Source organism: Tenrec ecaudatus, chromosome 10 (assembly GCF_050624435.1).
Source record: "Tenrec ecaudatus isolate mTenEca1 chromosome 10, mTenEca1.hap1, whole genome shotgun sequence".
NCBI classification, from domain to species: Eukaryota; Metazoa; Chordata; class Mammalia; order Afrosoricida; family Tenrecidae; genus Tenrec; species Tenrec ecaudatus.
Window position 1 is genome coordinate 70,085,366 of NC_134539.1, and position 12,530 is coordinate 70,097,895.

Consider the following 12,530-nt stretch of genomic DNA (forward strand, 5'->3'; position numbering starts at 1 on the left):
GTGTCCAAGATGGCAAATCCTTATGAGAGTAGAAAGCCTTTCTTTCTCCGAGAAGCTGGTGGTTTCTAACTGTTGATCTTGCCATTCACAGCCCAGTGTGTAACCACTGTGCCACCGGAGCTCCTTGGCAGGGGGCTAGAGAAATAAAATTATTCTCTTCAGCTTTGTTTAGATCTAGATGGAAGCTATATTCAGAACAATAGCACATTTTGGTATTTTTGTTTAGTGAAGGTTTCTATGATTATGTGGGGATATTTCTGCACTTACTCCCCCTACATTATTGTATGTGTGCCTTCTATACATTATTGTACATCTTACCAACGAGCTGTTTGCTCTGAAAGATCTCATAGTGACAAACGTGACTTAAGTCATTACAGAAAATGAAGAAGCGAGCGCATCAGTATGTCCGGATGCTCTTGAACAGCAGGGATGTGCATCAAGAATAGCAAATGAGCCCTCTCTTACCACCTCTCCCCTCTCCCGCTGCTCTCCTCTGTTTCTTCATCTCACCCCTCCCCTTCTTCTCCCTCTTTTCTCCCCTTCTTTTCCTCTGTTTGAGTCCCTTTCCCCCTCCCTCACTCCTCTCTTCTTCATCCTCTCTCCGTTCTCTTCCTTTTCTCCCCCTCGCTTTTCCCCAGCCCCCTTTCTTTCTAAAAGAATAAAAATAAAAGAAGTGTAAATGAGGCCTTGTACCCCAACCCCTGTTAGCAATGCATTGTTTTGGTTTTAATTTTTAGTTCAGTCACACACAGAAATAGAAGATTCACAGCAGACACCTGGATGGTTGGGCCTGATTCTGATTTCTGGAGTGAGCAGCACGGCACACAGTAAATCAAACAAACAAAAGCAAAAACCCATCCTTAAAATGTTCTGTGTAGATCAGGAGATGGTTCTGTCAGTCACCCAGGATGTCCTTCAGCCTCATAAACAAGCCAAATGCCTGTGGGAATGGAGGAGGCTCATTTTGCTAAACACTTAGAAGCAAAGCAAGTTCTCAACAAATGTCTCAGTGTTCCCGACAACTGCGTGGACTGAATTTGTGCTCACTGGGCCAAGGTGATGCAGTTTTGTGATTATACTGTTATTGAAAACATCCAAACCCAAACCATTAAAACAGCCAGAAGGACAAAGGGAAGAAAAAAAATCAATGTTTCTTTTTTTAAAAAGCATCTTTGAAGCACTTTAGAAAGAGGTATCTCTGAAAGACCAACTTCTGAACGGTAAACAGGAATAATGGCTTTCGGGAGGCTAAAAGAAACAAAACAAACCCGTTGCCATCAGGCTGATTCAGACTCACGGCTATTGGATGTGTGTGGGCGTGAAACTGCTCTGTGGCGGTTTAGCAGCGATTGTTTGGCAGTCCATCACACCAGGCCTTTGTTCTGAGGCTCCTTTGTGTAGGATTCACACCGCCAACCCTTGAGCGTGTACACAGGCGCTTCCCTGAACCATGTGCACTCTTGGGAGAGGCTCCTTCAGGGCACTGTACTCCTCAAAACGTCTCCCTTGGGGTACATTGCCTTACTTCTTCCAGCTTCTCCGTTTTAGGACCTCAAGGCATCACCATCAAGAATGAAACCATTCTGTTTTGTTTTTAACACGAAAAACCTGTTGCCCACATATGAGTCATGTGCAAAAGTAAGGCACTTACTGGCCATTAACTAGAAATGGAGAACTACTAACCTGTCCCCAGTCCTATCTTCACTTTGTGTTTCAGGACTTCTAGCACATTGAGAAAGCCACTTCTCAGCCTGGAGAGAGAAGAGATCATCAGCACAAGGAGGCTCATATGTAATGTCATGTGTGATATTTCTGTGTAGGATCAGAAAAGGGAAACGGATATTAACGAGAGTGTTATCACTGAACGTGGTATTTCCTGTCATCTCAGCACTAATGCTGATATGAACACATTAGTCAAATCAGAGCACCCAAGTCCTAGGGACTTAAGGACCATAAATGTGCACATACTTTCTGAACCTGCCAGGAGAGCCCAAAATCGTAAGAGTCAGAACCAAAAGCAAGGGGTTGCTCCTAAGAAAAGAATGGAGAAAGTAAATCTTGTAATGAGCCCAAAAATTGTATCAGAAAGGTATTTGTTACAAGCTAACTTATCCTTCAATATTAGGAAGTAGGAGCTGTAAAAGAATCGCCTTTTCTCTATGTCTGGACTAATGCGTTCCTCAAAATGAGTAATGCACATTCAGAGAAAGGGGGGACCCTGTTGGAAAAGGGGTACAGCCTAGTGAATCAGGGATGGACTATTATCAGTAGTCCCCAAGAAATATCATCCCACCTGGGAAGAATGCTGGACCTCAACATCTGAGAGTTTAATTGATAATGTCACTCTTCTAAAGGGACAAAGGCAAACATACGCAATCTCTATAACCTGCAAAGATGTGAAGCTCAAAGTCATCTGACTGAAGGCCCACATACTTATAACAACGCAACACAGTGCTCAGCATTGTTGGAACAAGAGTAGTGGTGAGCCCTGGAAATGGGAAATGCTCTTATAGACTTTAACTCCAACTTCACTTTGCCAAGCTGGGTCATGTTTTCATTCAGCAGATGTACAACGTACCCTCGGAATGGGAAACCCTTCCAGTGCCTGGTCACTTGACCATAATCATGTCCTTACGCCGTTAGACAGACAAGATTCCCTGTCACCCATGAAACCTTTGTGTCTCTGGGAGACTCAAACTACCCTAAAAAGGTATTGCTGAGGCTCTTCCCATCCATCCACTGACATGTACTTTTCCATTCACAAAGACTAAAGACTAAAGACTGCCAACACATTAGGTGAGTGTGGCAGCACATCTAACTCAATGCCTGGGATAACTCAATCCCTGTCCTGGTGGGAGGAAGGTTGGAAATCCCAGGGAATTAGTGCCTCAGACTCCCACAAAGGACCCTTTACTCATGACTGATGAGGATAAGGGTCTAACTACCCCTGCTCCCTCCCCCCTTAGGCAGGATGTCTTGGACGCTTATTTTGGATGCTCATTGGGGTTCTCTAAGAGGACTGTACTCCAGGGACCTGTCTGTAGCTGGCTCCATGATTCACTTTTCCTCCCCTGTCTGGATCCCATGAGATCATCCTAAGATGATCCTGAGATCATCCTCAAGGAAAATATTTGCAAAGGAATCCTCTGCTCACAACCTGTATCTGCAAGAAAAACCCAAACCAAGAGAGGACACCAAGTACCTCTCAGAAACCTGACATCTAGCAGAAGCTAATGATTTTGCTGAAGGAATGGTTTATCCATTCCACCCAGCCACCAGAAATGATAGACACCTTTTCTAATTGAACCGTGGAGCATTGATGCTAAACGCTGCAGCCATGGATTAGCTTCATGGGGTCCATGAATCCCCTGAAATTAGATGCAAAAATGCTTTACCTATGGGCCTGGTCTCAAGAGGCAGGGCATAATTTTCATTGGGCTCACTGATGGGTCCAGAACCCTTCCAATGGTTAAGCATCAGTTGCTAATAAAGTTTGTACCCTAGGACGTAGTCCCACCCTGAGGCTATCAACTGTGAGCTGACACGCCTTTCAATCCAGCAGCTTGGCCTTCCCAGATCATTGTACCTCTGTCCACACTACAGCACAATCAGCCAGAGGAAGCCCGTACCTGGCTGGAATACAGGAAGGGCCTTCAGAAAGTGTGTCTAAGAATTCCATGACCTTTCCACTCAAATTTTCCAAAAAAAACGTTTGAAGCTCTCTCATACATCCTTTTAGTCTTTGCCTCTAGAGCTGAACTGGGTTTGGACTCTTGAACTACCCTATTTTGTTTAAATGCAGAAATTTTAGGAGACACAGTACACTTCAAATGTATTCTAAGAAAGAGAGTGGGTGGGGGAGCCCTTTGTAAATGCTTTCCCACCACCCCCAAGCCAAACCTCTATGAAAGCTCAGGTAAGTATCAGCTTACCTCGTTTTTATTTCAGTTACATGTAATTATGGAGGGAGCTTCAAAAAGTGCATGGAAGAATTGCATTATCTTCTAGAAGAGAGAGAGTGCAGGAGGAACTAAGAAAGCAAAACGATTTGCCTGCTAATTTGCAACCCACATTTTCGGCAAACAATGAGTGCCTACTTACGATAAGTTAGAATTGGGGCAGTGTGAGATTGAGGCTCCGCGTTCATGAAAAACGTCAAGTTCTTCTGCAGAAAGGTAGCAGCCGTGCGCCATCACTGTCTGGAAAGAAAAGAGCCTGATGTGAAGTTGAGCTCTTAAAAACGGGGAGGGTAGTTTTCACTCCCACCAAGATCTCCCCGGTGCCGATGGAAGCTGCGCCTTGGCTGTTGCCATCTTTACGTGAACTTTCCAGAGGAGGGGCCTGCACGCAACCACTATCACTGAGTCCCACCTCACAAAAGGCCTGTGCAGACATTTTATTACAAAAGTCTCACCCACTTTGTAGATCTTGCTCGTCTAGTCCTGTTTTTCTAAACACTTATCTACACGGTAGACTTTCCATATTGTTTCCACTGTTGAAAACAGCCAAGCTAGTCCTTCCCGCTGCCTCCATGGTGAGATACTAGATACTAGAAGACTGGTGTGAATTTCTGTTCTCACACTCAACATTTTTGGAATAAAGTCTTCACTTCTCAATGCACACAGGTATGTTCCCACCCCTCCCTGCTTTTTCTTAATTTTATTGCAGGCTCATATAACCAAATAACCTCTAACTCATTTATATCTACATCGCCATTCAAATTTGTGTATGAAATGTAAAGTTTTTTTTTTGTTTTTTTAAAACAATTTATTGGGGCTCATACAATTCTTATCACAGTTCATACATATACATACATCAATTGTATAAAGCACATCTGTACAGTCTTTGCCCTAATCATTTTTTTCTCCTCTTTTCTTTTTTTACATTTTATTAGGGACTCATACAACTCTTATCACCATCCATACATATACATACATCAATTGTATAAAGCACATCCATACATTCCCTGCCCCAATCATTCCCAAGGCATTTGCTCTCCATTTAAGCCCCTTGCATCAGGTCCTCTTTTTTTTCCCCCTCCCTCCCCTTTCCCCCCTCCCCAATGTGCCCTTGGTAATTTATACATCGTTATTTTGTCATATCTTTCCCTATCCGGAGTCTCCCTTCGCCCCTTCTCTGCTGTCCCTCTCCCAGGGAAGAGGTCACATGTGGATCCTTGTAATCAGTTCCCCATTTCCAACCCACTCACCTTCCACTCTCCCAGCATCGTCCCTCACACCCTTGGTCCTGAAGGTATCATCCACCCTGGATTCCCTGTACCAGCCCTCATATGTACCAGTGTACAGCCTCTGTCCTATCCAGCCCTGCAAGGGAGAATTCGGATCATGGTAGTTGGGGGAAGGAAGCATCCAGGCTCTGGGGGAAAGCTGTGTTCTTCATCAATATTACCTCGCACCCTAATTAACCCATCTCCTCTCCTAAACCCCTCTATGAGGGAATCTCTATTGGCCGACACTTGGGCCTTGGGTCTCCACTCTGCACTTCCCCCTTCATTTAATATGGTATATATATACATATATACATATACATATACATATATACATATACACACTTATATCTTTTTTTTTTTGCATGATGCCTTATACCTGATCCCTTTGGCACCTCGTGATCACACAGGCTGGTGTGCTTCTTCCATGTGGGCTTATTTGCTTCTGAGCTAGATGGCCGCTTGTTCACCTTCAAGCCTTTAAGATCCCAGACACTATCTCTTTTGATAGCCGGGCACCATCAGCTTTCTTCACCACATTTGCTACGCACCCATTTGTCTTCAGCGATCCTATCATGGAGGTGTGCAGTCAATGATATGATTTTTTGTTCTTTGATGCCTGGTAACTGATCCCTTTGGGACCACTCGATCACACAGGCTGGTGTGTTCTTCCATGTGGACTTTGTTGCTTCTGAGCTAGATGGCCGCTTGTTTATCTTCAAGCCTTTAAGACCCCAGTCACTATCTCTTTTGATAGCCGGGCACCATCAGCTTTCTTCACCACATTTACTTGTCCACCCACTTTGGCTCCAGCAGTTGTGTCGGGAGAGTGAGCATCATAGAGTTCAATTTAATAAAAGAAAGTATTCATGCATTGAGGGAGTGTTTGAGTAGAGGCCCAAGGTCCTTCCACCACCTTAATACTTAACCTATACATATAGACACATAGATCTATTTCCCCATCCTCCTATATATATTTGCGTGTACATGTCTTTGTCTAGACCTCCATGAATGCCCTTTGACTCCTAGCTCTTTCCTCCATCTCCTTTGACTTTCCTCCTGCCCTATTACCATGCTTCGTCGCCACCTGGGCTAGAGTATACCTCTTCTCTAAGCAACCTTACCCTTGATCATTTCCCACCAGGCCTCCCACTCCCCCCTCTCTACCATTTGGGGTCCCATGTTTTTCCCTTGTCCCTGGGTTTGTTAGAATGTAAAGTTTAAATCAAAAGGTAAAACAGATCCAAGAAAGCAGCCACTGAATACTTTAAAACTACTTTTATTTGTTGTTCTTGGCAACACCATTTATGTATTTTCCTAAATAAACTTTTATCTTTCAGAATTCCCTTTCTTTCAGTTTAAAACCTGTACCTAAACTGCTTTCACCTTTGGGAGGCATGATTCGGTGATTATAAAATTATTATTAAAGCAAAATATTAACAACCTGTGTGCAGTGGGAATTCACATGCAAATTGAAGGTTAATTTATTCATCATATGGAAATATATGTAAAAGGAGGTAGAGATTATGATGTAGCATTTATATAATGTATGCAGAGTAGTCACTTTTTAAAAGCAGTCCTGGTGGTAGGTGCAGTGGGCTACGTGCTGGCTTACTAACTGCAAAAGGTCAGGAGTTTAAAACAACCAGCCGTTTCGTGGGAGAGAGATGAGGCTCTCTACTCCTGTAAAGATTTATCATTTTGGAAAGTCACAGGTGGAAATTTTCCCCTGTCCTAGGTCACTTGATGGCAGAGAGCTTGGTTCTTGGTTTTTAACTTTTCAAGCCAGTCACATTCAGATCTCCATTCACATAACCACTAAAAATCATTTACTGCACTGATAAAACTCTCCGTCTAGATTGCATATTTCCTGTAAGGCCAAGGCCCAGGGATACACTGCTGGGACTGGTTTTTGTTTTAATTTTAATTCTCTCAGATTGTTTAGTTCTAGAAGCAACACATAGTAATTTAAAAATAATCACTTCAGAAAACTAAAGACAACATGTGCATCCACATACAACGAGCAATAGCATCGAGCCCTCCTCTGTGTAAGACTGGATGCCGAATTCTTTGCGCATGTCGGATGCAATTATAAGTTAGGTTGTTGCTGTCCCTGCTGCTGCTGTGACCACAGAGCTGGTTCTGACTCCTAGTGCCCCACATGTGTAAGGACAGGACTGTACCATAGCATCTGCATGGCTGTCGTCTTTTGGATGCAGACAGCCAGGCTTATCTTCCAAGAAGCCCCCGGGTGGATTCAAACCTCTAACCTCTCAGCTAGGAGTTGAGTCTCCAACTGTTGCATCCCCAAAGGTCTACTATTGAGCCAGTCCCCACCCCTACCTCATGCCCCCTGACAGCCTTCACTGTTTTGTTTTCTGCATGAGTAGTTAATATCAACATAAGGAGGCCTGGGAGCACTGTGGACAGGTCTTTACTGTGACCAAAGGTCCAGTGGTTCCCACTCACCAGGAGAATGGTGGCAGAAAGACGTGGCAGCCTTCTCATATAAAGATTATAGCCTATGTAACTCTATCATGTAGGGTTGCTCTGGGTTGGAATCAACTCAATGGCAATGGGTTTGGGGTTTTATTTTTAGTATCAATATACATACTCTATATTTAAACAAACACTTCCGTTCTAATGGTACTGTGTGAAAATTTACCAAAAACCCAATACATTCTAATTTTTAAGATGCTAATGGGTACTACCAAAATGCCCTTGAACCAATATCCCCCTGCCCTCAATGAACCCTTTGGATTTCTCTCCCAGGATGAAAATTCAGACCCTGCTCCCTTAACAATAGCAACAAAACCATAAACTAACCTAACCTGGAGTTTTATTCTAATTTCATAAACATGTCCATGTCCCAAAGTCTGAAGATTACTAATACAATTTTGAGATTTAAGTAAATTTACTTTATATAAAGTATGTCATGATGTGCAATTTACCTTATTTGTCAGCAGATTGTTTTTATCATACACATCTGTGTAGTTTTTATAACCTGGGTGTAAATTTTTCACAGCTTCAACTTCATCAGGATTTTCACTTATGTGGCTCTAAAAGAAAAAAATTATAGTTTAAATTTCTTTTAAAATAAAAGTACCCTTAGGAATTATAGTTCCAACCCCTGAAATGGTGTAGATAGCTTCTACTTGCCTAAGTAAGGCATACGTGGAAAAAAGAGACAAGTGATTTGTGATTTAAAACAAGTATAGATCTAACTATATATAGTATGGTATGTGAATATATATATATATATATCCTTCAAAATGTTCATAGAAAAATTACTTCCTGTTTCTCATGAACGTTTTGAAGCCCTCTTACATATACATATATATCAAATCAGGAAACTATGAATATCAAATGTAGTGTGTGTGTGTATACCAAGACAAATCCTGAAATAAACCCAAAATAAAAAAAAAAAATACAGGAAGAGGATGAGGAGCCTAGATACCTCAGAAAACCTGCCTCTTCTGGTGTTGGCCATTGAAAGAGTTCAGTGACCATCAGAAACACAAATGGCCTGGTTCACTGGTGAGAAAACTGGAGGGTAAATAAAGATGGCAGAGTTTTAGACCCAGTGCTAACCCCAGTTGGGTGTCTTAGGACAAATAATTTTGCTACCAGTAGAAAGGTTAGGCTAGATGAGTTGAATTCCCAACTGCTTTTAGTTTGGGAAGTGTTGTTCAAATGAAAGTGGACAAAAAGCCAATAGATAGAAGGCACCATCAACAAGCTGTCTGTGATAGGTAGGTTTATTGTGCCAACCTGGCCAATCAGAACATGTGGGATTAATAAGGTCGCAGTTTGACTAGAGGACAAAGAGATAAATGGATTAGCAGCTCTCACTCACTTTCTCTGTCTCTCTATCTCTATCTCTCTCTTGGTCTCTGGTGACTGAACCAGTATCTCTCCTCTCCTCTCCTCCTCCTCCTTCCCTCCTCCTCCTCCTCCTCCTCCTCCTCCTCCTCCTCCTCCTCCTCCTCCTCCTCCTTCTTCTTCTTCTTCTTCTCTCTCTCTCTCTCTCTCTCTCTCTCTCTCTCTCTCTCTCTCTCTCTCTCTCTCTCTCTCTCTCTCTCTCTGACTGGCGTGCAGTTGCTTTAGCTAGTTCCCTGCCTCAACTTGTGAGCTACACTACCCATGGGACATCCAATGCATAGATCATGTAGCTAGAGTTTGGAGTTCCTTCAAGACATGCTTCACCACGCTGCTGGTGAGCTTGGGACTGTCGGATTCTTTTGTCTGGCTTACTGTTGGTGACCTGCCCTGCTGTTTGCTACTTGTGTCCGGACGGCCTGCATTGCTCTACGGAAGACTTGGCTGTCTGTTTCCTTGACCGTGGACCCGGCAGCCCTTGTAAGATTTCCAGTATATTAACTGTTCCACGGAGTGAGTTGATCTGAGCCCTCTGTACTGCTATGTGGACTAATTAGCTGTTATATTCCTTCATGCTCTATCTATCTATCTATCTATCTATCTATCTATCTCTCTAATCATAAGTGTTCTGGTTTTGTTTCCCTGGAGGACCATGTTTAACATACTGCCCTTCAGGATGAGGCCAAGTTGTAGCTCTGAAACCGTCTCCACTTTGTCCCCTTTGCTCACTTCCAAATGAATGATTTTGCAGAAAACAGCTTGAAAATAACTAGGTTGGACAAAACCGAAATCTTCAAAAAAGAGCCCTTAAGAATCCACAGGTGAGTAAAACAGTGATCCTAAATCCCTCCACCCCTCTGTTGACTTCCCAGAACACCAAACAACCTAAAAGGTGTGAAGTGTTTGATGTTTTTAAGATGCAAATCTTAAATGTAGCCATCCCCAACAATTGACCTACAATAAAAATTGTCAGGCCAATCAGTTGTATGAGAAATAACTCAAAAGCAAATTAACATTGGAAGAACTGTAAAGCGGCTTTCCTCTCTCCACATGTAGTAAAGTATGCACACCCAAATAAGGAAGAGATAGCAGCGTTCCACACAGGGCGCCCCCTAGAGGACATTCCAGACCCTTGAAGAACTACATGGACATCACAAGAGAAGAAAGCAGAACGATTCACATCATTGTAACGCATTTGAATAAGCACACAGACTAAACTCCTCCATAAGGATGTGGTCAATCTTGCTGTGTGTTGTTCTATTTCATTTTCCTGTGTACCTTAAGACTATTTTCACGCTATTTTTTAAAGAGCAGAAACATTTTATTCCCAGTGTTTTCTTCTAAATTTTGGATTTCATCTCCAAGAGTCATTCATGCATCACAGATCCCAGAAGCAGGGTGAAGAGTGAATCGTTAATAATTGGGCTAGAAGAAGATACTTGGGTCTTGTTGGGTGCCATTGAGTCCGTTCTCACTCACAGCAACCCCCCACTGCCCAGCCCTGTGCTATCCTCCTGGAAGATACGGCTTTAATAGAGAAATACTACCAAATGGTAAAGGATCTCTAGGTGGCTTTTCCCCACTTGCCCTTTAATATAAGATAGTCAAATAACTCGTAAGAGAAGGGATTTTAGTACAGTATATAATTAAGCTTGGATGGGGAAGGGAGGCTCCCAGGTTTAACCCAGCTGTAAGCTGTAAAAAGTGTTTTATTCTTAAATTGCTACAACTTAATGACAAAGTACGATATATGTTTTGTTCCCAATTTTAAATTAAGCAACTTAGAACAAAGAGGCTTTTAAGTGCATTTTTTTGTGGTGAGGTGGAAATTGGGTTCTTTCTGCTTTTCAAATAATAATAGCTGATTTTCTTCCCAAATGAAGATCAAGACCGTGGAGGGAAGGCATCAGATCGAGTCGGAAAGAAAGGCATGAACTGTACTTGGCCGAGAATAAGTAAACAGTGTGTAACTGGTCCTTTTCAGTTACTTACGAAGATGCCCTTGTCTCTCAGAGGATTATCATAGGAGGTTGAGGATAAATGGGCCTTCAGTTTCTTATCCGTGAAATGAAATAAAAATGGATTAGGTCGTTTTCTGTAAGGGGCCTTTGCAAAGTTCCGCATGCAGGCCTGTAATGTTACAGCTCTGGCAGCCTTCAGTTGAGGAACTGGAGATTCCTGCCAGGATTCACGGTGCAGAAAGTCCTGCAGGTCTAGAGAGAGGTACAAGCAAGGGAAAACCCACCTGAATGTGCAAATCTTGGGTCTTGGCGATTTTGCCGAGTTCACGCATTAAAGCCTCAGTGCAGGAAAGGCCAAAACGTGGTGTCACTATGGGCTTCACCCTCGGATACTAGAAACAACCAAAAAACAACCGATAAGAACCCTAGGGCTAGCATGAACGGGCCCTGAGCCCGCCTGAAGGCCGTACCGAGAGGAGTTGATGGCTTCATTTTGACAGGCTGTCCCGTTTTAAGAGCTGGGGCAAGAGCTCTGCTCTGCAGAAATAGCTCATGGCTGAGAGAAACCAAAAAGCCAAACCTGTTGGCATGGCGTCAATTTTCACTCCATGTGCTTGAAGGGGAGTCTATTCCTTAGCGCAAGTTCAAGGGGAAGGGGAAAGTTAGTCCCCTCCTTCACCTCCACTTCAGGCTCAGAAAAAACCTAGAGTGGGTGAGTTTTATGAAGAAAACTGGGAGGCAGAGGACAATTGGCAGGAGAGTTTTGAAGGCGAGGTTTCCTTGGCTGCACCTTATTCAGCTATGCTGGTCATAGCCCCCTTGAGATGTTCAGTTGCCAGACTGTCGCTGGGTTGAGCCAAAGAGAACACCCATAAGAAAATGATGAAAATACAGCTCCCTTTACATTACCCAAGGGTAAATGGGCAGAAGTCACAAGGCTTCCTGTGGCCTCCAGCCAGACATTAAAAGATATTGTGGAAAGGGCCTTACTGGGTCGTATTTTGCTCAATGGAGCCATACTTCAGCCTGTTGACGGTGGGATCAGAAACAGCACCATTTGCCTAGGATCTCCTAACTCCAGGGTGCTACCAAAGAGGTTGCCTGGCTCAGTGCCTGAAGACCCCATGACTGCTACACCTACTGGCCAAAGTAGAATGGCGGGACACTATTTGGACTGCAGAGCAGATGAGGAGGTATAGGTGGCCAGATGACCAGTCAATGTTGACATCATCATCAAGAAACCCTATCACGTCCAGCTTCCACCCTCCAACCACCCTCTCATCAAGTACCCATCTACTCTGAAACTAGAATGAAGTGGAAGGAGGGGCACAGTAAATGGGAAAGGTGCCCTGAAATGGAGACCCAAAGATGAGCAGTAACAGAGACATTTATTGCTTAACACAACTAAAAACTTAACAGGCTGGGCCAAATTTACCTACCTGATGAAAACTGGTTCTCCCCTC

At 43.3% G+C, this 12,530-nt stretch overlaps 1 protein-coding gene across 1 annotated transcript in view; it reads right to left on the reverse strand.

Moving 5' to 3' along the window:
* The window catches only part of GDA (guanine deaminase), a 102,322-nt gene that overhangs the window by 15,829 nt on the left and 73,963 nt on the right, over positions 1–12,530 (reverse strand). Inside the window, exons 7-10 of the mRNA XM_075559067.1 lie at positions 11,352–11,459; positions 8,179–8,286; positions 4,102–4,199; positions 1,684–1,751 (exon numbers count right to left, since the gene is read on the reverse strand). Of these exons, the coding sequence (XP_075415182.1) occupies positions 1,684–1,751; positions 4,102–4,199; positions 8,179–8,286; positions 11,352–11,459 (382 nt within the window). The remainder of the gene's footprint in view (positions 1–1,683; positions 1,752–4,101; positions 4,200–8,178; positions 8,287–11,351; positions 11,460–12,530) is intronic.